The 26,281-nt window shown below is 40.2% G+C and overlaps 1 protein-coding gene across 1 annotated transcript in view; it reads right to left on the reverse strand.

The window, feature by feature from the left end:
• Window positions 1-237: 237 nt before the first annotated feature.
• ANKRD33B (ankyrin repeat domain 33B) overlaps window positions 238-26,281 on the reverse strand; it is a 40,101-nt gene continuing 14,057 nt past the window's right edge. Inside the window, exons 4-6 of the mRNA XM_010708555.2 lie at window positions 12,092-12,221; window positions 7,287-7,427; window positions 238-2,055 (exon numbers count right to left, since the gene is read on the reverse strand). Coding sequence (XP_010706857.1) covers window positions 1,205-2,055; window positions 7,287-7,427; window positions 12,092-12,221 — 1,122 coding nt within the window. The 3' untranslated portion in view covers window positions 238-1,204. The remainder of the gene's footprint in view (window positions 2,056-7,286; window positions 7,428-12,091; window positions 12,222-26,281) is intronic.

Here is a 26,281-nt window from a genome sequence, read left to right on the forward strand (position 1 = left end):
AAGAGATCCTTCCCCAGCGGCAGTCAGCCTTTAAATGGGGTCTAGGAGAGGAGCAGCCGGGCTCCACCCCTTTCAGTCACACAGCTGAATTGCCTTCACCTGTGCTCCCAGGGCTGACTCAGTGCTTGCCTCAGGTGATCAATCAGTGATTCAATAGGCCATGATTCAACAATTCCCATGCAGTGCATAATTAATCTGTCTTGGTTATAACCTGGAAAAGTTGCGGAGCAGACACTGATAATCAACTGGTGCTTATTTATTTATTTATTTATTAGCAGGAATTTAAATATCACGGGAAAAAGACAAATCTAAACCCGCCTGAGATTCACCATCGCCATTATTTCACAGTTAAATGCCAAGACAAAAAAATCCCTGAGACTAAAGAAGAGACAACAGATAGAGAATACGGGAAACATAATGGGGGAGGCAAATGTTAGAGGTGACTGTGTCATACAAAAATTGGTTCAACTTCTCTGTTACTCCAAAGAAACCAGTCATTATCCCTGATTTATATCTGTAGATGATGTGAGTACGTCAGCTACAGAAATATTTCATATGCAGCCCTCTTTATATTCAACACAGAACAAAAACATTAAGAAATGTATCCACACAGACCATATAGAGCTGTACAGTTCAATAGCTACCCTGCACTAATCTTTGATTATTAGAATTAATATGCCATAAAGTGCTTCATACATTAAAAAAAGAAAAAAAAGAGTAGACTTAGATTTTCACTGCCCATTGAGACTGTGATGTATTTTACATTTTTCATTATTTCTGTAAAACCTTGTAATACGCCTACCTATACAAGGAGAGGAAATAATATCTAGTGTCAAAAATACAACTCCTTAATTGTGCCCATTACAAAACAAACAAACACAAAATATGATCTTTTCACACACATTATTTTTCAAGCAGTTTTGCAGTCATTCACCTGGAACTGGAAATAAGGAAAAAAAACCACTTGAACTTCCTATCAACGGCATACAGGTAAACTTTTTTTTGTCTTCCACCCAAAAATAACTTCACCTTCCATAATCAGACACATTGTGGTATAGCCCTTGCCATGTTTCTGCACCACAAAGACCACTATACAGTATTTCAGCTCCATCAACAGCAGGCATGCATGACGGCATGCAGTCTGTTATCTTGCTCAGATAACAAGACTAATGGCCCTAAAACCTTCCAAGTAACTGCCAGTAAGTCAGGTTCTGCTTCTGGCAGGAGACACCTGCCTCTGTCTTTGAGCCTCTGCTACTCTTTTCTTCTCCTGTTCCTCTGCCTTCTTCCGCTCCTCTTTTAGCTCCTTGTATCTCCACTTAGGAATCTGCAAGTAGGGGTCATCTTTAGCGCTGCTCCTCCTTCTTGCCTTTTCCGGTTGAAAGGTGGGTGGAGGAGCTTTGCTGACACGGACTTTGGGGATGACAAATCCTGGCCTCACGCTACTTCTTCTGAGCAGGTGGAGCGGCAAGAGGCTTGTTTTCCTGGTGGCTATGGTGCTCACTTGAGACACTGCAAGGCTGACGGGCTGCAGACTTGCTCGACGGTCCTTCTTTTTGGGGATTACTGTGATTTTGGAGTTCTGAAATAATTTCTCATAGCTGCTAACGTGATCTTTGTCCTGAGATCGGATCTCCTCAGCTCTCTGCTTCCTAAGGATTTCTTGCACAGCTAGTCTGCGTTTTCCCACAGAAGGTGGGCTTCCTGGACACACAGTCCTACATGACAGAGCAATGAAAGGACTGCCTAAGCTTGTTGTCACCTTCACCATGTGATCAAGGACCCCATCCTCTTCTGGGCCATGGAAGGCCCGGAATGAGACAACTGACCTCACACACTCAGAAATCCTCTGCAAACAGGTTTTTGGTTCTGCAGCCTTGGCAAGGAGTTCCTTCATCTTTGGCCATTCTGGTTTATATTGATCACAAAACTGTTCAGGGCATGGTTTATCCATCAGCCTTTGCATGATGAAAGCAGATTCTGACCTTCCTGTATAACAAGCCCATTCCCACGAAGTCAGTCCACGGCTTGGGTCTGTTGTGTGAACATTTGCCCCTCGAAGAAAAGAAAAACAAGCAGTGTTAGTGAAACTGTCCACATTCTGAGCACTTTAATATTCACTTTTGATGTACGTGTATCACTGCTCCTGTAGATAATTTCTTAGTTCCTTGAAAAAGTTTTAAGCTGAAAATATGAACCAGCTACAACAACTTCTGACTTCTTGATGAGCTTCTCTATCAGATGAAGTGCTACTTTCAAACAGCCAACACATTACCAACCTACAGATATCTTGTCAAAAAAGAAAAGGCATTCTGTCACATTGCTTTGGAAGATGAACATGCACAGAGACTGAGACCTGGGGAAAAGGCCAGAGAAGAATCATGATGAATTATTTTTTCCCGGTTGGATTTATCTTTGTGACAGCATTTCAAACCAACGTGAGAGGAACTAGATATCAGGAAAGGCAACCAGAAACTGGTTTCTAATGGCTCCAGCTTAATCTTCCACTCAAGGGGTGTTCAAATGTTACAGAAAACAGGAAAAAGGAGAACACAGGGAAAGTGACTGGAAATTCAGTTTTAACCCTACTAAGTATCATTTGACTCCAAATTCCCTGAGAAAACCTCTAAAAGAGAAAGTAGGAGACAGAGAAAAAAGAGTGAATGTGAATGGAAGGAGAAATCCAAAGCAAAGAAGTCAATCTCAATTTAAGAGGAGTTTAAGTGAAGTTTGCAGAATCATCCAGAGAGAAAGCACAGAAACACTTGAAAGAGCGAAGCGTGGAGCCCAACCTTGAAGGAAGCAAAGAAGAAGAAGATTTGATCAAAACAAAGAGTTCATTAGCTGTCGGCTGAAGAAAGGCTTGTGAGAGCTCAAAAGCAAAGAGTTTGAAGCTGTTCATGACAATAGAAGCTACAGACAGACCAGGGAGAGGAGGTTGGAAGAAATGCACAAAAAGACATTTCCTCCTGCTACAACAGCCTGTTTCTGAAATCCTTCTGCCCAGACTCCTATCCCTGACGCTCTTGTTCTAGACTGTTGTCTTGTCCCCTTCTGAATACTCACCTGTGTCTGTACTCCTTCCGACTAAACCTGACTGGAAACATGGTGGACTATGTGGAAGTTGTTTATTTGCTTTTTACATAACAGGCAAAGATTTACTAAAGGAAAAGTAGAAGCTAAGGGAATTGTGTCTAAATTTACCCTTGCTTGGAGGCTGCATTCAAGCTCAGACACTCAGCTCTGGTCATTGCCTGAGCTGTGCTGCAGCTGTGCCTGGCCATGTGCCTTGCTCACCCTGCCCTGCACTCACTGGTTTCACCTCAGACCTCCTGTCTCTGTGGTCTTGCCTCAACACCATGGACTTAGCTGACTGTGGTTATCGTCACCCAACCTGCTCTGCTCCTTCAAGAAGTGCCTTTATTGATGAGGCCAGTGCCTCTGGCCTTGCTGCAGTCCTTGGATCACTCATCTTTGAGGTGAAGCATCCCTCACTGCTCCTGACAGATGTGTACCCAGGTATTTGGGAAACTTTATCTCAGGAAAGAATACTACATAGTGTAGAAATCCTGATCTTTCAGTGGAAATCGATGTTGACCTTGTAACTTGTTACACAAGATCTCTTGTAAGTCATGATTTGCTATCGTGGTATTGATTTTCTGTACAAATCCAGAGGCATTTTTAAAAAAAAAAACCTGTCACTTAACAAAATGTCACACCTGTAAGAGACATGAATAGTCATGTCCTTTTAAAAATATTAACTAGATGCAGAATTACAGAATCACAAAATCCCAAGGGTTGGAAGGGACCTCAAGAGATCAAGTCCAACCGCCCTGCTAAAGCAGGTTCACACAGGTCCAGATGGGTCTTGAATATCTCCACAGGAGTACTCCACAAGCTCCCTGGGCAACCTGTTCCAGTGCTCTGTCACTCTTAGTGTAAACAAGTTCTTTCACAGATTTATATGGAACTTCCTATGTTCAAGTTTTAGGCCATTACTCCTAGTCCTATCACACCACACCAGAAGAGCCTCATCCATTTGCCTCCCACCTCCCTTTACATATTTATAAACATTTATCAGATCTCCTCTTAGTCTTCTTTTCCCTAGGCTGAACAAACCCAGGTTATTCAGCCTTTCCTCATATGAGAGATGCTCCAGGTCCTTAATTATCCTTGTGGCCCTTCACTGTACTCCTTCTAGGAGATCTGTCTTTTTTTGAACATGGGAGCCCAATACTAGACATAACAGTCTGAATATGGCCTCACCAGATAGAACAGAGGGGAAGGATCACCTCCCTTAATCTGCTGGCCATGCTCTTCATCTCTGAGGCGGAACCTCAGACTGTCCAACAAATCCTAGAGGGTTTCCTGACAGCCAACCATGCCCCTTTTGCTTGGCCTTGCCTTGCTGAAGGGCCTTGAGAGAGAAATTCACAAAGATCAGCTCCATGATTCCCTTCAGACAATGCTCTGATTGAGTTTGAGTCCATCTGACGGGGGAGAATGGGGCATGGTCTTGTCAGCACAGAATCATGGAGGCTCACACACGTTACTGCAAAAGATCCACAAGAGGCAGGACTTCGGGTCTGGGAGCTCTTAGCTCAGAAATATTGCTCAGACCCATAAACTTCCAGCACGAGAATTAGTTTAGGAATAAGTATCAGACCAGAAAGAAGAAAGCAAAATCACAGGAGAGATTTCCCAGGAGGGAGCTGATGAAGGTGACTGAGGGCACCAGAGGGAGCAGGTGAGAGGAGCATGTGCATGGCCAACACATTGGCACTGCGGTATTCTGTGTTTAACAGGAGAGCATAGTGAAGCAGGCATCTATTAACCAGCTGTTTTACACACAGTATTTAAAGCCCAGTCTCTATGACCACTGCCACACCAGTGGCTTTACTGAAGCAGCACTGAGTTTGCACTGGAGATTTCAGCAGGGCTTGAGTGGTGAGCAATGATGTATTCCTGTGTTCCTGCCCAGGCTCACTGGCTGCTGGCACCATTTGGTCCTCGCTATGCAACCACCCATGACAAACTGCCCATGAGTGGCACAGCTCCTCTCTTTTTCACTTTGGATTCCCAAATCACAAACCCCTACCTTCCAAAGAATCACTTTGAAAGAGGAAACATTACAGCCAAGTGTCTCAGAGCACCTTCGTCTTACCGTGATTGACCTTGGCCACTCTCCAGGAACTCAAGTTTCAGGAAGAACATCCACTTAAAAAATCCAGCTCCAACCATCTATCACACTCTGCTGATGTCCCTTTCCCATCCAGCAGCCAAATTCTACTTAGGCAGCTAGAAAAGTGAGCTTCTCTTTACTGATCTCCTGCACTGCCATAAGAAATTGCCAGAAAACAGAGATCCGACCCAAGCCACTAAGCAGATACTAGATTTAACTCTTTTATCAGCACACATGCCTGTTTTGTTGCTGTATAACAGTCAGAGGTTACGCAAAGAGACTCATAGCTGATTATGGGCTCCCCCCCATATTTCCATGTGTTCTCACTGTTTAACATACAATTTAGCTGGAACCTAAGGAACTGTTTTATTTATGAAATTGATTTTTTCCCCAGATCATTCAACAACAATGTATTATGCACTCTTCAGCAAAGCAGCACTTTATAGTCAGCAGTCACTCAGTATCCCTTCACCCCCAAACTATTTCTAAATCCATTCTGAACAAGCTGCTCTGTCCCCTCCGTTTCACCAGGCTGTACAGTCCTATAAAATAACTGGATATTGAAAAGGTCCCTGTTTTTCAGCTGAAAATGTGCAGACCTGCAAAGTGATCTCTAAAACATGTAAGTAAACTGCAGTTTAGAAATCTGTAGTATATTTGAACTCAATGATTCTTACGGATACCTTCCAACTCGGGATATTCTACGATTAATCCTACAACCCTTTAGCCAACAGATGTTCTCTGCTACCTCACTATCTCTAATGCACAACTAGCCCAACGTAACTTTCTGTAGATAAACATGATAGGAGGCTAGCAAAGTCATTTTCTGATTGGTGAAAGGTTTGTTCTTCATACTGATCTATTTGCTTACAGAACAGGAAGAAAAGTAGGTGGCTATCCAGATGCCAGAGGCAGCAACCATATGTTAAACTTGATATCTATACTGAGTTACCTGCAGTGATGGAAAGTTGTGAAATAGCTTGTCATGACCAAAACAGGCAGAACAAGTTTCCATCAGATCTCCAGTGATAATAATAGAAAGCCATGACACTGTCAGGTCAATCTGACAAGTTTTAAGGTATGGGGGTTGAAGTTTCATTTTAAGTGATAATTTATAACAGCCATTGGAAAATTCTGAACTAGCATCTGCACAAAAAAGACATTAGTTCAGAAAGTGCACCTGTGTCTAGCAATATACCAGCTCTAGCCATTGTTTCATAACTTTGTTTCATAAAAATTTAACTCCAAAATGAATGATCTGACTCCACAAAACCTTGATTCCAGTGTAACAGGCAGGAGAACCTTGCAGAAAATAATGCCAGTTGCCATATCATTCATGCATTTCTGTGTCACATCAACATCAAGAAACTGGATATTATAAAAATGGATGAAAGTAATGTCACTATGTTTGATAAACGCCTTCTACTTAAACAGTCAAATTTAAGTTCTGCTCACTATGAGAGTGGTGAGGTGCTGGAACAGGCTGCTCAGAGAGGTTGTGGATGCCCCATCCCTGGAGGTGTTCAAGGCCAGACTGGATGGGGCCCTGAGCAGCCTGGTCTAGTATTACATGTGGAGGCTGGAGGCCCTGCATATGGCAGGGGGTTGGAGATTCATGATAACTGAGGACCCTTCCAACCCAGGCCATTCTAAGATTCTACAATTCTAGGAAATTATGAAGGATTAAACTTCTGTGGCAGTAAAACAGCAGAAATGAACTACCTATTCAACATCTCAGCCTACAATTAAATGGACCTGTGAGATTTGGGGTCTAAACAACAACAATATTATATGCTATCTATTATTATTTTCATAAAAACTTATTTGTGTCCAATGCCTGCAACTGTAAAAAAAAAATAAAGTACACTAACATACATATATACCAATTCTTTAATTGTTAATTAATAATTTATGTATCAATTACTCAACACAGTAAAGCACACAACAATATGGTTAAAAGGTGTTATATGTCCCTGCCAAGAGTCAGCCTTGCTCCTGTAGACGATGCTGCCCCAATGTTCTCACCATCCCTTGCTAATGTTTATGTGTGATGGTCTAGTATTTGCAGTTAGATGATGAAGAAACAGCAAAGCACTTTGCATACCTGCCATCATCAAAGCTTTCACGCATTCTGTTCGTCCTTGCATCGCAGATTTCATCAGTGCTGTAAATCCAAACACATTCCTCTTCTCAATGTCAAGCCCAGGGAAATAGTTCAACAAATAGTTTGTAATGGTTATGTGCCCTTAAAAGAAAAAAAAAAGAGAAGAAGAAGAAGAAGAAGAAGCAGAGAAAATCCATCACAGAATTAAGAGCCAGCCTCAAGGTCAAACCCAAAATTGCTCCTGCAGGTTTGATTAGTGCAAATATACGGACGATGAATGGGATCTGTTCTCAAGCAACTTTTCTGCCCATTGCAGTCATTGGCTTCAACATTAGGTGGCACTGTTCTGTGGCAGAACGTGGGACAGGCCAGGAAAGCTGGACTCCTACCGCTTCCCGGGTTGCCCTCAGTGAGGTTTTTTCCTCTCTGAAAATGAATCTAAGGTACAGAAATAATTAAAGATCAGAGGTGGTCACTCCGGGGTTGAAGAGGCCTCAGTTTCTTGAACAGGGGGTCCTACTGACTGTCCCTTGGGTGAACTCCTAGCAAAGATTCAGCTTTTTCACCCCTCTGATAAATTTGAGCCTTACAGTCACAGTGCTCCACTAAGAAGTAATTATATGTAGTAGTTCCAGCCAATACTACGAGCAAACCATGCTAGCCATGGTACTAAACAAATACATATTTTGCACTGGCTGCCACATTTTTACTTTACCATCTGACCATGCAAAGCCACATGTCCGTTTTTCAGCAGCAGGGAAATGGAGCTGCACTTCAGTTTAGGTAGCAAAATAAACACCCTGTGTTCGGTCTTTAGAAGCAACTTGTTACCATTCAAGTGCCTCATGAGTGTGGACAACTGGTGTCAGCAGGAGTATGCTTAGTAGCTGAAGCTATCTCTGGCTAGCTGGTGGGAAGACTAATTAAAACATCAAGCCTTTATAATTGGACCTTCAGAACAAGGCAAATATTCAGTGCCATTATGACTCATTCAAAAAACTTTACCCTTTTTTTGCCATTCATTTTATGATGCTTTGATGTTCTATGAAATAATGCAGTCTGCCAGGCAGCTGTGACAATCACAGTTTAATTACGAGGCACTGTAAAAATATTCTCATTTCTCTCCACAGTCCAGCTGAATATTCTGTGATGCATATCGCTCAAATTCATCTAGAAGTATTACTGAAGCAGATTATAATTCATATAGGACACTTTTTAAAGCTTATGGTGTTGCATCTGGTGCAGATTTCATCAGATGTTGCTTTGTACCAATGCAGTCCTGGACTCACTTTGGAAAGTAAGCTAAGAAAAGCTTTAGCATTGAATTTAAGATGTTTGCCAGGTGTTACTCTTTGTCTCCTAGAATCTGCTGGACTCTGCTACCTTGCCACATAACTGGATACCCTGCTGAAACTTGAACAGGTGGGGAGAGAGCACAGATCAGCCCAATAGTGCCAGAGTCAGGGAAAACCGGGGAAGATGATCACAGTACCTTGGATGGGCTGATGGAAACGAAACGTAAAGATACAGCAAACTGCAGGAAGCGAACAGCAAAAGTGAACCATGTTCAAGGCAGGAATTGAGTGACCCAGTCCTGCTTACTCAGCACACAGGCTTCAGCTTCACTGACTTTATGGCATGAGACCAAGTTCTGACAGGGTATCAGTTACTACCAGGAGAAGCTTCATGTCCAAGCTGCTTTGTAGGACATTTTCTGTTTTGTCAATGTACAGTGTGCTTCATGATTGGTTTGTAACAGCTGAAATAATGCTTTTTGACAGAGAAATTGGAGACAGGAACCAAACCAAGAAGAAATTTTTCAGCACTTATACATTACTAAAGATATTCTTCCCTTTGTCAGGACCATAGCTGCAGTAAGACATTTTTCTGTGAACTGGAGGAAGCCTAAGAGACAACCCAAGGGACTTTGCTCAAACAAAACTCTCTGGGGTACTACAGATGGCCCAACAGTGTGGGGGAAATAAAACACAAAATCCAGCGCCTCCATTTCACGGGCATACCTGAAAATCACTTCAGTTTCAGTTTGCAAGAGGTTCTGTCCTCTGAGTTTGCTTCAAATTTCAAGTTCAAACAGACATCAAATTCAAAGCAAAACTCAGATCTGCCAAGTTTGTGTTCAGACCGTGCCACATGCTTTTGATTTAAGGCCACAATGTTTGCTTCAGTCCTCCTGCATCTGTAGGAACTAGTAGCGCATATCTAAGCCATAAATCAGCTGAGTGAGTCTTCCATGATTTAAAGCCCACAATGGAAGCTGCATGAAGCTCTGCAATAAATGAGCCTAGCATCAGGCAGAGCAGCAACACGGGATCTGAATCAAGCTGCTGTTCTGCTGTTCTACCTGCTGGAGGACTGGCATGCTGAGGGCACAGTCCTTTGCCCTATGAGACGCATTTAGTAAACAGCACAGATGTCTGTAGCAGCTTAGTTCACTTTATTGCTACCACAGAGAGAATGTATGTAATGGTTACAATAATTCCTAATAATCTATTTAATGCAGGCAGAAGGATACTCTGTGTAATAAGGAGGATGCTCTGCCATATAGAGTCACCACCTGGATATGACTTGTGGTTCCAGATAGCCTGCATTTGATCTATAGACACTGAATGCTTTCTGACAGACAAGTAGAACTGAAGATGCACAGTCGTTACGATCTGCATGTCTGAGGTAGTTGCATTCTAATGACTCCATTAATGCAAAGAAACAGGCTACTTTGTGATTTGTTTCAAGAGCCTGCCCCAAAGTGGACCCTGTAATGTATAATATCCATACTTCAAAAGGGAAACATTACAGCTCTATAGCCCAGCACATGCCGATTACCATACGTTGCCACTAATGTAACTATGCTGTCATCAACAGCAGAACTGAGAATCAGCAGTTTTTTATTTAATGTAGTCTTTCACCCTCTTTCCTTCTTTGTAACCATTTTCCTTCCTTCCTTTTTGCTGCATGTTATTTCATTCTCTCATTTGCATCTAATTTTTTTTTTAATTTTCTGCACTTCCCCTGTTCTGCTGATTAATTAATTCATCTCTCTTTTAGCAGCACCACCACCTGTTTCTGGGCTTCACCCCTTGCTGGCCACTACCAGTTTTCAGTTTTGGAAGGGAAAGGCCTCTTGAGAAGGATGCTATGTCTGTAAGAAATGCTGAGAGAGCAGGAAAACAGACCCATTTTCAAACCTGGAATTTACATTTGACATTAAAATGCTTTGTCTGTGGGTGTTTTTTCTATTTCTGATATTCTGAATATTTCTTATTCAGAACCCACTGCTTCCCGCTGATCTGATCTCCTCAGACTATTTTCTTCAGGTCAGCCCCTGCAGAAAGGCTTCAGTTTAAGACAGGTTCTTTGAAAGATGTGTTCTTTGAAAGATGTGAATCTAAAATTATCAAAATCAGAGGGGTAAAAGGAACTGAATTCAATGCTCTTCTGAGACCCTAGCTGGTCTGTAAAATAATCCTATTTAATTTTAGATGCTAACTACACTGAAACAACATGTCTAAGCAGCCATGACACTTCTTAAGCACCTACAGATGTTTATGGGACCATAACAAGAACAGAAACACTCTGAAACTACCACTCTGCAGTTAGTTGAAATAACTAGACTTTCTGTAGGAAATATTGTTGGTTTGGTTTTTTGCATAAACATCCGAGAGCTTCTTGAATAATTTGTTTTGCAGAAATGTTCAATAAAACTGAATCAACCCACCACTAAAGGTGAGATAGCACAGGCTTTTCTTTCAGTTCTTTGTAACACACTGCTTTGTGTCGCTACTTAAAGTTCAGCAGTAATTAAGCAGCATCTATCACATGTAGCTACTCTGGTTGCAGTGTTAACCACATGGTAATCTGTATTAATGCTACAGCTGTGTCTCATGATGATGAATTAAACAACTGGTGTCAGTGTCAGAGCTCAGGATTATCATAGGCAGGGGAAAACTTCCCAGTTGTTAGGGTTTGTGTATGCTTCTGCTGACTGCAGTCATTTGCAGAGGCGATGGGGATCAATAACAAGTGCTGGCAGACAGAGTCAAGTCAATGTCAGCCCTCCAAGATTAATTCTGAGCTCATTAGTGTGAGTTATAACAATCAGGAAGGAGTTGGTGTTAACATTAAACCTTCTACTATCCAAATTTGTGTTAGGCAGATAAATAAAAGATGAGTGCTTTGGAGACCTTCTCCACTTAAAAAGCTGCCATGCTCACAACTTTGATACAAACATAACTGTGGTTGCAATTCCTTCTTTCAGGGTTCTCTATCAGAGCTCACTTTTAGGTGCAATACAGGGCAAAGTTTGGTTACTTACTAGAAATGTTTTTTAGATGTACACTGAAATTTCTGAACAATGACACATTTTCCTACAGTCAGCAGTTGTTATAAACCCACTGAGGAAGGTGCAAGGAGCATGAGACACAGCAGCAATACAGCACATTATGGTACAGCAGTGGTGACTGGATGCTCATCCGAGCAAACATAGAAAATGAGTTTAAAGAAACCAAATCATTCAGGACTGCACATTCTGGGCACACTTTAAGTTAAAATATTTAATGGCATCTGATCGAAATGTATAGCTTATTCACTGTTAGTCTACAGGATAAACGTTGCTTTAGATCAATTACTTCAAAAAAAAAATGACAAGCTTATTTGGGAGCAGGCTTGGCCAGAATAATCTTATGCAGACTAATTTCTTGTAAGGCTTTGAAAAAAAAAATCCTAAAAATAGCAGTCACAGCATGGATCCCTCCTAAGACCCCATACAAAAGGGCAGAGAAGACCCTTACCTGCCTGTGCAGCTGTGATCAGGGCCGTGTTCCCTTCATTGTCCTGCCAGTTCACATCAAGATGAGGACATTGTGATAAGGCTATGACAATATCCACATACCCTTGGTAACAGGCAACGATGAGACCATTCTGTAAGCAAAATAGAAAGAGTTAGGCTTTCCAGACTCAGGATAAGTCCACTGAGGAAGCACATTTGCATGCTTTTCATTTGTTGGCTTTTTTTTTTTTTTAAGAGTGAAGAACTGAGCAGGTATCAGCATAACTAGTGATTAGCTCCAGGCACAATGTTCAGATCCAAAACACAGCTTTCTGTCTCTGCCCTTTGGCAAGTAATTCTTGTCATTCATCAGAAATACCTCGGGCAGTAGGCTTTATATTGCGCTACTTGGAAAGTAACTGTTTATAACCATCTTGAACTTACACAGCTATATACTCTGTATTCAAATGAGAATAAATCAAATTTTACTGTACAATAAAAGGAACCAGGCAGGTAGGATGAATTGTACCTAATGTGAATATGAATTCTGTGAACAACAGGCTTGTTCTCTGAAGGGATGGCAATGGAGAGGATCTGTGCTCCTGCTGCCTGTTGCTATCTTTTAATGTTTGACTTTTGCCATTAGAACCTAACATTTTTGATAAGCATAAATATAATCACTGTCAGAGTTCCTCTTTAATGTGCTTTATGACAGCTGGAAGCTGTACAATTTCCAGGAGGAAGCCAAACCAGGAAGTGAACCTCAAAGCTTGGCATTGAGACAGCCTATCACTCAACAGCAACAAACTGGGAGCTTCTCTAAAATGCATCAAAATACATTTGTCATTAATTACATGGAACTACAGTGCTTAACTTGCTTGACAATAGCAATTAATTCCATTATCTCTAGGTGTCAGGATGTCTAAGCAGTCCTATGTCAATGTGTGCAGAGCTGACATGTGCCAAGTGAAGGCACCTGTGGACACACCAAAGCTTCCTGCAGCTGCCCCATATGACCAGCACCACTGCCCTGAGATCAGCATCAGCTTCTGGCTACCAAAAGGATATGGTGGTAGACACCCATCTCAGCCTCCCTGGTGTCCCTGCATGCCCAGACACACTGCCTGCTCACCACCACAAATAGCAGCAGGAAATAAAGCCTGGTTATGAAAAGAAGTAAGAGAAAAGAACATGAAAGCTTTTTGAAGTGTAAAAGACAGCATGGCCCAGCCTGACTCCTCTGTCTCTTTTTTAAACTGCTCTTGCTTCTATGCTCTTTTTATTTTTTCCCCCTCTATATACACACATAGGCAGAGCCATTCACCAAATGACCACAGCTGTGGCTTCTGATATGTTGTCATCATAACCAGGTATAAATATTTCAGTGTCCTGGCTCACTCTCAATCTGGATAGCTCCTTTTTGGTTTAGGTGGCAACCAGCTTCATTAAAATGTGGAGGCAAGGCCAGCTCTTCAGGATGCTCACAGGTTATCTACAATATTTTTCAATTACATCATTAGATAATTACTCCAATTTATTTTATTCTCAGCTCACCACCATCCTTAATATAAAACAAAGCCCCAAACTCCTTTACAAAGAGCATCTCATTTTCCCTGTGAAGAACCCATAATAATTCAAAGCATTTTATTGAAACTGTACAGAGGATTCTGTTTAAAGATACCCAGATACATATGCACATAGTTATGACCTCAGATAACGATCATTAAGAAAATACATATTCTTCTGATGGACTGTCCAGATGCACTCAAATCTTAAAATATAATCAGTCTTAGCTTTAAAAAAATCATCAGTGTCCACTCGGCAAGGATTTCAATATTTAGTTCTATAAAAATTAATCTTTCATGTAATGTTTGAGACATAGGTCTTTACCACTCCAAAAGCTCCACAGATTTAAAACATCAGCCACCCATTCAGAAAAAAGTCAATTACTATGGTATCAGAAAAATCAGCATACAACAATTTGGAGACCTAAAATTCTTGACAATAAGGAGCTGGACTCAATCTCTTGAGGTCACTTCCAACCCATACAGTTCTGCAAATCAGAAAGGAAGTGGAATCCTAATCTTGAGTATATTAACAATTCTTGAGGGGAGTGGTATTTTTAACAAGTTGTACAAATTTAGACTAGTTATCTTCTCTAATGCAAGAATGTTTCACTCAGTACTGAGACATGTTTTCACAGAAGATTTCCACAGGAGATACGTATTCAGCAAGTCTATGATCCTGAGATAACATGTCATATACTGTTCTCTATAAAAGTGAAAAGAAAAACATTTTAAAACAAAAAAATAAGCAGCGACAAACATTAGCTCTTCTTTTTGCAAGAAAGCTTTGGCATTAAAGTATATAGGGTCTATGGCCCTATAATGCTTTCCATTATGTTTTGAGCTTTTTCTGAAATCTCAATTAATAGGTATAAAAAAAACACAACATTTCTTTCAGTAAAGTGTTTCTTGAAGCAATTGTTACAGCAATTGATACAGTATGATACAGCTGTGCATCTTATGTTTCTCAGAAGATAAAAAGAAAGCATTATATATAATTTTATCTGGGAAATCCTGAATCTGAACAATCTGATTATCCTCACACAAGACACAACATTTTATCTCATCTGTACAATTAACAAATGTACAGTTAGAAGAGTAGCATGGTTAGGATAGTATTTTACAGGTTTATAGCTAGAACAATTATCATGGTAGAAAGAGACAATCAAAAATGAAATGCTCCCTCATGTCCTAGGCTCACAGTAACGAACTCCAAAAGGAGGGAACTCCAGGAAGAAATTCTTCCCCATGGACAGCCAGCCCTTAACTGAGGTTTAGGAGAGGTGCAGCCAGGCTCCACCCCTTCCAGTCACACAGCTGAATTGCCTGCACCTGTGCTCCCATGGCTGACTCAGTGCTTGCCTCAGGTGATCAATCAGGGGTTCAGGCTGTGACTCAACATTCCCATACGTTCATTACAATTCTGCTAAGGTATCAGTTATTCTACTTCTCATACAAATAATTTTAGGGCACTTGCGAAATGGTCAGCGTATGTAGAAAATAATAACTTAAAAAAATTGAATTTGCTTTTATTTTTTCTTTTTTGTCAAAAAGATAAATTCCCATATTCCTGCCTTTAAAACTTCAACCTTTCTCCATCTATGTTTTCCCTCCTCTCCCTTTTACATATCCCCAACCACTGCTTCTTTGAAATGATATAGTAACGATCCAAACTGTTCGCAAATGCATACCATAACAATGCATAACCAGGAGAAATAGCTCTTGATGTAACCCACCATGCAAGCACAGCATTCCTGATTCTCAAGGGCTGGTTTGTTAGCTGACAACCGTCCTCTCCTGCTTGGCAGCCAGGGTTCTGCCAGTCATCTACCAAGACCAACGAGACACAACAAACAAAAAATCTGCTTTGTCCTCCGTGCAGAAGGATAGCCGAGGAAACCATAAACATAAAATGGCAATGATGCTTCTGGACTATAAGAAAAGTGATTTCTTCGCTATAGGAGTCTTGGCCTGTCGGCTTCCCTGAGTTGCGCAAGAGATCCTTTTCATTTTTCAAACCTCACACACGGTTTCCACGTGACAGACAAGAAAGCATGTCATCCATTGTTCCTATGTTAAAATTTACTGCAGATTGTGTCACGTAAGAGGAGAGATGTTAAAACTGATCTCAGTAACAGGTTTTGTGTTTTTTTGTTCAACAAGAAGCCGTGATACTGCCAGGTGTTGAGGAAACATTTAGCATTTCACAGAGCTGCCCCACAGTTTTTCTGGACAGTATGACATTTTTTAAGTTTATGTAACTAACATTTTTGAAAGAACTTCCTTTGTTTTAAAGTGACAAGGCATAATTAGCAGTATTTTACTTAGATTATCTGGCAAAACAGTCAGTCCCAATTTTCCATGTATTATAAATAAAATATCCTTGGCTGATTGTCAAATGGACAATTTCAGGCGTGGGACTACCTGAAGTTAACCACATTTGCTGCACCTTCCTCAAGCAGTGCTTAAGAACTCCAAGAGATTTACACCATTCTTCTGTAACTGGGATAATGGTATTTATTAAAAATTCCCATAGAGGCATTATTTTGAAATGTGCATGTTTGTAATATAATAAAATAGCGGGAGATTAATTGCCATTCATTTTAAACTGAAACGTCTTCATGTGCCTTGGATTCCATTTAAGACTTGAATAATGCTGCCACTACAAAACCAGACTCTGACTTGCTCAGCTCTGTTGGCTAATGACATAACAAGTCTGATTAAGTGAGACAATGGATATCTCAGGAGACAATTTTATAGATCAGATTTTACAACAAAAATACGGATGTCATGCTATTTGTAAACTAGATCATTACGGATAATAGAGATCAGAAAAATACCAGAGGATCAATAAGGAACTCAAGCTGAACAGCAGAGCAAATCACATACAGCACACAATTAATTCAGCTTTAAAAAAAAATCTTCAGGCAACTTATTTTTACCAAGATGCTGAAAATAAAAACAGATTATTATAGCTTTTTGCTTATTATCCCAGAAAAAAAAAAATGTTTTTGGCAGAAGGCTGAACTGACATTACCCACTTTGTTTTATAAACATCAGGATAAAGAACTGTCCAGTTTGTTTTGTGAGCAGTCTGTATAGTATTAGTGACAATTAGCAACAATTCTGCAAGGTTGGCTTAACAGATTAAACCAGCCTGTAATTGAATTAAATGATAATGATTTATTACAATCCATAATCATAAGCAGAGAGAGCTATGAAAATTATGCCTAAGTTAAAAGCATATCGCACAAACAATATTACAAGTAATAGAAATGGAAGAAAAATAACATATAGAATAACAAGAAGTTTTAAACTGTTTTCCATTCACTTACTAAAATAAAAAATAATTCAGAAAATTAATATTTTGTGTTATACATAACATGAAACTGTATCTCTTTTTAATTACATAAAGCCAAATAATCAGAGTAAGTACTGCAAAAGAAATCCCCTAGTGTTATTTGAGGGAAGAGCAGATCTCCATTACTCTGCCACTCCATGGAACTTAGGTTAATAATGAACCTCCTCATCTCTGTCCTGGTAAAAGAGAGTAAAATTTAGTGCTGAATGTCCCTATTGGCTACGTACTAATTTGTGTACAATGCATAAAATCTTCCAGTCCATATAAAGCAATCTGAGAAACTTTTGTAAGTGGCTTGAGCTTATATTGTAATTGGTTTAGTTGATGAGATCAGCGGTGACTGAGATGAGGTAATTATTTGGGTCATCAGTCCCATGAGAAGTGGTGGTTATGTGCCACAGAAATCCATCAGGCGCATAAGCTTTAACATTATCTGCACAAAATAATTCAGGCTGACCTTTGAGAGAAAGAGCTGTAACAGCTTAGCCATGTGCAAATTTGTATCGAGAAAAAAAAATCAGGAATTTAAATGAATTTTGTTCAACCACTGTTAGGACAAAACCCAGCACCTGGCCTGGGGAGATGCTGATTTTGCAGGGGAAAGCAACGAGACAGGTGCAGAAAGGTGTTCTGGTGCAGAGGGATGCAGCAGCATGCAATTCCCAATGATCTGCAGAGGAGCAAAGCGCCTAAAGCAGAACCTGGCAACAAAAGCAAGCCTGACTGACACTACACGTTCCAGCGGCTGAACATGCAAGGCACAAAAATGCCACCTCTGCTTCTCAGCATTACAAACCAATTCATGTTACAGGGTGAATCCCACTCCAGGAGGAACAAACACGAGGCAGTCTTCAGACATGCAAATGAAGAGCCACAGTCTTCCCCCTCCGTTTTGTGGGATATGCTCAACTCACACATTTCATAATCCCCCTTCTATCAGTCAGGCTGCATGTCTTTAAGTAAAGGTATAGCTTAGCAGATATATCATCTCTGCAAAAGCCCTTACTTAATCTAGTCTAATCTAAATCTTGGTAATCACCTCTAAAAATAGTGTCAGGAAAGTTCATTTTTGAATGAGCTCACAAAAGCTTGCCTTACACAACAAATAAAACCACTGCCACTTGTGTAATGAACCAAGTAACAAGAAGAGGCACTAACATCACAGTGACTTCTCTTCTTTACCAGCATGCACAGCCTGCATTGGTTTCAGTGTTACTAGTGGTACCAACAGCTGACAGAAGCCCTCAGAAGCTGCTGCTCAGGGCTGTAAGGGAAACACAAAGGGGAAAGCTAACACACAGTGTGGTCGGAGATGTTCGAGAGGGGAGGGTGCATATGAAGATACGGTGATCATCTCTCTGCACTCAGCACTAGTGAGGCTACACCTTGAGCACTGTGTGCAGTGTTGGGCCCCTCACTACAAGAAAGGCATTGAGGCCCTGGAATGTGTCCAAAGAAAGGCAACAAAGCTGGTGATCCGGAGCACAAGTCTTATAAGGAGAGGCTGAGGGAACTATAATTTTTTAGTTTGGAGAAAAGGAGGCACAGGGGAGACACTAATTGTTCTCTATAGCTCCCTGAAAGGAGGTTGTGGAGAGATGGAGATCAGCCTCTTCTCCCAGATAACCAGTAACAGGACAAGAGGTAACAGCCTTAAGTAGTGCCAGAGGAGGTTCAGGTTGGAAATCAGGAAAAATTTCTTCTCAGAAAGAGTACTGGAACAGACTGCCCAGGAAGATGGTGGAGTCACCGTCCCTGGAGGTCTTCTAGAAAAGGACAGATGTAGCACTGAGGGGCATGTTTTAGTGGGCATGGTAAAGATGGGTTGACATTTGGACTAGATGAGCTTTTCTAATCTTAACGATTCTACGATTGTGCCAAACCTGAATATCATGTTTTATCATGATTAAACCTTCCACTCCTGAGAAGTTTGATGAGAAGAGAATGGGACTGTTACACAGAAAGTAGCAGTCTTCTATCCTTACCACTCCTGCAGGAAGTTTTCCTGGTCTTCCTATGAGGCAACCTGATACTCAAGAGCACTTCCCACAGCTTATCTTCTAAAGGAAATTCCTTTATCGGTGTTATCTTCTGCATGCACTGTCCCCAGATCACATTGGTTGCAAAGGGCTGCGGGGCTGCTGAAGTACAGAAAACATTCTTTTGTTTCTTTTATTACTTTTTTGTTGTTTAGATCTAGCAGCAGAAACAGCCATGCAAAAATAAAATGAGCTGATGGGCACTGAGCTGAGTTGCAGGCGGATAGGACTGCATTGCTAGCTGAACTCACAATGTGCATTCAGATGTCACTTGGTGATTCTTCTTAAAACAGTAGAAATGGAATCACATTGTCACATGAAAAAAATGTTATTTTGTTCTTTCATTTCTAGACACAGCTTGAAACAAAGAACTGAAGGCCACATAGAGCAGTGCAAGTTGTGGATACAGCTAATGCAAGAATACCTTAACTTTGGGGCACCTGAGTTAAAAATTTAATGTGATTCTGTTAAAATATAAAAATGCTTATAAATATATAGGTTTAACTAATTTATTTCATCAATATGTTAGCAGGTATACACATTCATGCTAAAGACCGATTTTATAAAAATAATATATTATTTTAGAGTGACAGCTGGTGAGACTATATTAGGAATGTACTGATCAGCCTTAAGTTCCATCAGGTGGGAGAAATGCCATTGCTAGTGACAGCAGGCTTGTGCAACAAAACCAATAAACAGCACCAAGAAATGTGTATGGAAAGGGAGGGAACTGGATCATTCTTTCGCAGAATAGAAGAGAGAACAGAATCACAAAAGTTACATTTGAGATATTCCGGCAGTACACAGTTAAGCATGTAGTGTATGTGACACCATAGGTCACAGCAGAAGGTAAAAAGGTACAATCTTAGGAAAGGAGTATGCAAGGAAACTGTAATGAAACAGTGAATAATAAAAATAACACGTATTTACAATGAACTGACAATTCATCCAGTAGAGATGTACTTTCATTAGCCATACACAAAGAGGAAGTTATCACTGGATTCAGTAACATGGAAAACAGAGCAGGATTTTGTTTCTGGGGAAAAATTCTGCATTCGGCTTCGGGAAGCCTGGCTGTAAAGGACAGAAAATGCTGTGGGAAGATGGTAGAGGAAGTAACACTATTTTTATCAGGTTACATTTCACATTTTCCATTTATTTAGACCATCATGTCAGGTACAACTACTAAGCAGTGATGATCTCTGACAAATAATGCAGCCTTACTAATCCTAGCTTTACTGTTTATGTAGCACATACTAATCAGTGTTAATACTATCAAATGTTAGCACGAAGTTTTGATAGTGTTGACAGTAATAATACACGATACACGGCAGCCAAATTTATATATTCCTCCTCTCTAGTCTTTCAGTATGTGTGCAACATATGGGTCACTCTTCTCTGGCTTCAAAGAGGGAAGATATCTATGAAACAGAAGTGAGAGGTCTGACTTCAAAAAACAGTATAAATGGCAAACTTCATTTTAATGAGGGAATGCTGATTTGGATTTTCTGAACCTATCACAGACCCCATGTCAGCAGCTCAGGGCATATCATCATAGCAAACCAATGCACCAGCTGCAGAGGGCTGCAGGAGGCGGTGCAGCAGCCTCCCACTGACACCAGGATCCTGCTCCAGTAATGGTGAGCTCATCTCAATCTCAAATTTCATGTCATAGCACTGGCTTGCCATGCAACATCTATCAAGGCTTCTGAGGGCTATAAACAACCCAACAAGGATAATGTATTTCTCACTACTGAAGCAGACTGCAAATTATTAGGCATCGCTATGAACAAGCATTTTCAACAAGCAGTGGATTTAAGACATTGTGGGGTGGAAAAATTCCTCAGGAGCACAAGGCCACAAACTCTGGCAGCTCCTGCCAGTGCCAAACAGAGCCACAGGGAGCCAGGGGACCGCAAGAGAAAAATGAGGTTGTAATAAGGATCAAACCACACCTTCTGTGGAAATAAGTGCATGGAGATCATTTTGAAAGATCTCTCAATTTCCAGAGTACTTCAAAATCTAAGGTTATAATAATTATCTACCAATCAATTTAATTATTAAAGTATATATATATACATACATATATATTTTTTCATTTCAGAAAGGCAGTGATCTCACTGCTGCAGATTTTTATGAGCACAGCATTCAGGCTCTTGTTCATTGCTGGTGAAAATGCGTAGCTAATGGTGGTGACTATGTTGAAAAATATTGTTTTATAGCTGAGAATTAGTTCTATCAAATAGTGTTATTGTGCTTTTTGCAGCAGTCGTCATTCCATGGAAATAAAAAGGAAGCATTACTTTCGGAGCAACCTACACATATCTGTTCACACATTTAATATTAAAAAGAAGAGGCGGCACCATTTTATAAACATATTTTGTAGCATCTTCAGAACAATATGAAATCCATTTTGTGCACTAAGCTAACTATCAAAAAATATACCCCTTGATTTTAAGGCCTATCATTAAACTCTTTGGCCAAGTGTTTAATAGATGCATTTTCCTTGCTCTTTCTTATGTTCTTTCAGGCACAGACTGCCTGTAGCTCAGGTCTGTTGCAAGAGGCTAAGAAACGTTTGAATGCATTGTGTTGGTTTGTGGGTTTTTTTTCCTCAGAAGACCTCTCCAAAAATATTAATTCACAAAGTCTTTGTAAACAATAAATTTAAACTTGACACTGGCTGAGAAATAAATACATAATGTTCTACTCCCTCTGTTCCTAATCTCTCTCTTCCATAAACAACATATATTTATAAAGTCATAGTGTGGTGCATTTTCACTGTGGATCTCTTTGAAGAGACACGTCCGGAGATGAATTTGCAAGCACTCTCTTGTGGCAGTGAGCTCCTGTAAGTGATATTAGTAAAGACAAAGCATCCAAGAAGTTCCAGTGCCTTTTTTTAAATTTCTCTAAATTCATTTAGCTGGTGTTTATCTGACCCTTCTCATTGTGGAATCACATCAGACTCAAACCTTGTGAAAGAGCTCAAGAAGAGATCTGCCACCAATGGTCAATCAGCCACTGAAAGCAAAGGCTTCAATACTACAGAGATCATCTTGATGAAGAAAAACTCATTTGGATGAAAACTCTTCCTTGCGAGGCCCTATACTCAACAAAAAGAGCAAATGCATGCCCTTCCTGGGATACTAGAGGTGAAGGACTGCCTACACACAGAAGTATCACTGTACTTTTTCACCTTGTGATCTAAAGAAGCTGCAAGAGCAGTAAGACCAATCTCTTAATCCACTCTTTGACATTAAGTTTAATAACATCAATCGATAAGTAACACTCTCGTATCTTCATTCCTGTCCACTGATCCTCACTGTTTCTTTTTTTCTATGACACTTCTAATAGTAACCCTCCTTACTGATGTTGGATCTTCTAATAATAAGCTGTATTGATCTTGGAACTGACTGAGTGGACCAGGAAGCTGCAGTAAACATTCCCTCCCAGTGGGAACAAAAAGGAGGGAGAAGGTCAGCTGCCCTACCACAGAACAAGGGGCAGAACAAGGTTAGTATTTAACCCTGTATGCACATGAAACTCTGGATTCACCTCATAGACTTCACTATAGATGAGTTATCATATAGCAACAACCATCATCTCTTTTCAATCAAGAGGATGACATGGTAACAGCAATCAGTAGGAGCCATTCACAAAACACAGAAGCTACTTACTGATATTCTGAAGGAAAAGTGTGTTGAAGTATTAGTGGTAGAGATGAAACAGGCTTTCCAGATGTAGCAGGTTTTTGTTTTTTTTTCTCTACTACCACCAAAGAACCCACTATTGTGAAAATAATGTTCTTCCCATTAGCTTGTCTCTTCAGATTATCATCAGTTAGTGCAAGTGACAATGTTCTTCTGATGTTCAAGCATTCAGGTCCTTGAAAGCCCTTATCATTATGCATTCAACAGTGAGAGTTTCCTTTATCTAGGATGTGTATCTAATTTCACCAATACTGGATTTTGTCTCATTTATGCCCCATACTGCTTTCTCCCAAAAGGGAAAATGAATATATATGTATATGTAGATATATAAAATTCTCTGAGCAATAGAAGCATCCGTTGTGATTTGATGAGAAGTGTCTGTTTTTCACTCAGGAACCTAAGGTGGATTTTGGATGTATGGATTAATTTCAGGTCCTATGATACGAAAGGTTTGCAATCCTGTAATCCTACAACTCTGTATAACACAGCTACTGTAGGATATTATAAATGATCATGCAGGAGGCCAACAGCTGGATTTTTACTGATATAAAATTTATCCGATAAAACTCACAGCCTTGGATTTAAGCTTCTGAAACTTGGAGGAATATACCACAATTCTCACATTTCTAAGAAGTCTTTCACTCCTTCCCACTTACTGTACTGCTGTTTACCAGTGCTCCACAAATGGCACTGAGAGCTGGCTCTCCACAAGGACAGAGGCTTAAATTCAGCCTCAGGAAAACCATCTATCTGAATACTGGAGATTTTCCATTCTGGCTGAGAACAGTACTTTTGAAACAAGTATGCAATTTTCAAGTAATGTACAAAGAACTATCTTTGCTAATACTAAAGAGTATAAAATTTATGCCCAGGTCTTTCCTCTTTTGTAGCTGTTAGAAACATTTATTATAGTATTTCTTTACTGATCTTATTAAATCTTACAACAATACCAGGAGAAAGTTTTCAAAGTTTGCCAAACATCACAGTAATTACAGGTCTAACATTTTCACATAACTGCACATTTAGCTGCAGCCATCTTGAAAAAAAAAGGGATTAGCAAATAGGTCTGTAAATCCCTTAGCTCTGTGTGTTGCTTCCCAGAATGTTTTGTTTTTCTGTTACAGGAGGACACTTCCCATCAGCTCAGCACTGTGTTAGGTCACAGAAGCTGTCAGGGCCGATCTGTTGCATCCAAGCATAAAGATTGGCAAGCTTGGGAAACTGAACATGTTTTTCTGCTAAAGATATAACAAAGATCTACCAACAACAACAGGGATTCCTAAATGGTAAAAGAAGACTTTAGGTAGAAACTGACTTGGTTGCTTGGAGACAAGCCCATTGAGCCAGCACAGAGAAGGCCTGTCAACACAATTTTCCTCATTTTTGTCATTTTCAACTCCACAGCACTGGACTTAGCTAAGAAATGGAAAATGGATTCTACAAAAGCAAATGCATTGCAGTCAGTATTTTCTGTTTTGCTTTCAATCTTGAACAGGTGTGACGTGATGTGCTTACTATGTAGCCTTCAAAGCCTCTGGATGCTCCGTTTGAGAGAACTTCACGAGTCTTGTGCCCAGCACTACAGAATGATACCCTGTGTCCCTTTTCTTGCCTCAGAAACGACTTGCAGGTCTGGTGAATGGTATCAAGCCACCCAGTAAGACTGATTTATACAGGAGCAATAAACAAAACGAGTGCCATAATGATTTCAAAGAAAACACTGTTTTCAGGTGATGAGCCTTTCTATTTTTGAGTCGGAGTTGTTGCATTTTTTCTATCAAAAATTGTGTGCTAACTCATAAAACTCAAATGGATATTAGAAAGCACAGTGAGAAAATATCGAAGTCTTGTTTCTGTCAGACACCTGACAATTTGCAATTTCCTTCTCTTTTTGAAACTTGTGAACAAGGAAAATAGATTTTACAGCCAAATTGAAAATTATTGATTTAGTAGTGTCTTGCCTTCTGTATATCTTCATTGATTCACATTAAATCGTTTGTGGTGTCAAGAACTTCATCAGCATGTGGCTTTCTGCATCAGAAGTCTCTGGTCTAAACATTTGCTTAATATCAAAATTGCCAGTAGACTTATGGAGATTTAAAATATTTTTAGATAATTTATAATCAAATTTTGAAGTCATTTCTATTTTCCCTATCAAGGGTAGTATTTACAATTTTCATCACTCTTCAAAAATACTTTGATATGGAAACAGGCTGTGAAGCTCTTTCCATTAGCTTTTATTTAAAATTCAACCAGGTGATTTAGGTCTGTGCAGCAAATGTGCACTGTAGTAAAAAAGGAAGGCTTGTTCAGATCTCCCTTCACTTGCACAAATGAGAAGGGCAAAATTTTAAAGAAATGAAATGGAAAACAAAAAATATGGTCAAGCATGGTCACCCTTCACCTGCAATTCATCAGGCAAAACATCTTTCTCATGACTTCTACAATTACTAACCAAATTTTGCAGCTTCTTATTGCAGACCTCATTTAAGTTCAGGTACTACAATTCCAAAGAAAGGTAGCAGTATTTCTTGCTGCCACATGATAGCTAGTTAGTGGATTTGATAGCTTTAGGGACAGCAGACAGTGCTAGATCTGATGTACAAAAAGTACTGTAGAGCAGCATCACCTTGCTAGAAACCTCTAGGCATTTTTTTCTTTCTTATCTGAATTCACATTCCTGGAGGAAGAGCTGTTCACGGTATGCATGTTGTCCATGAAATGATTACCCCGTGGTATCTGCTTTATTTTTAAAATTCAAAAGCAACTTTTCAGAGTCCCCAGGCAACTATACTTCTTGTAACAGGTGTGACTTGGTGAGGTAGCTTGGTCTATCGCATCAAATTATCTTGCTTTTGCAGCAAGTTTTCCACACTTGTGTCATGGATTCAGTGCACTCCATGGGAACTTGTATGAAGATAGTTATTGTAAATGCACCAAGACATCTGTGTTCAGCAACCCACATACAAGCTATTTTAATTCAGGTAAGGCACTAGCAAGGTGATGATCTACTAGTACTGTGCTAAGGCTCCTACTTCATGAGTAATTATGTTCAGGAATACATGGACATGTTGCACGCTCATGAGGAAGAATTTCCGAGCTGGGAAATGCCCACTGCCCGTACAGCAGCAGGAGAAAACACCAGTTCCCAAAGCAGTAAAATGAAGCAAAGCAAAAATAGCATCAGCATCCTTCCCATAGAGGACACGCAAAGGGCAAGGAAGAGTCGGCTCTCCACTCAGTCAGCAGTCAGAGGACTGTGGGTTGGTGAGGGCTGATACAGCTTGTTCTTTGCTTTTCCTTCATCCATACCTAAAGACATTCCTATGAATACACAGCTAATTTTCACATGTTCCCCAATCAAATGGCAGTCCAAACTTTTTTTCATAGGAGCAAAACATAACAAGATACCTAGACTTTCTAAAAAAAATATACCAAAGACTTCTGCTTTTTGTGAATGTACTGAGTATATTCTGTTATTTGCCACCATCCCTCTTCCAAAAGTCTGCAACGGTGGCTCATGTAGCAGTCTGG

This window comes from Meleagris gallopavo, chromosome 3, assembly GCF_000146605.3.
Source record: "Meleagris gallopavo isolate NT-WF06-2002-E0010 breed Aviagen turkey brand Nicholas breeding stock chromosome 3, Turkey_5.1, whole genome shotgun sequence".
Lineage (NCBI taxonomy): Eukaryota > Metazoa > Chordata > Aves > Galliformes > Phasianidae > Meleagris > Meleagris gallopavo.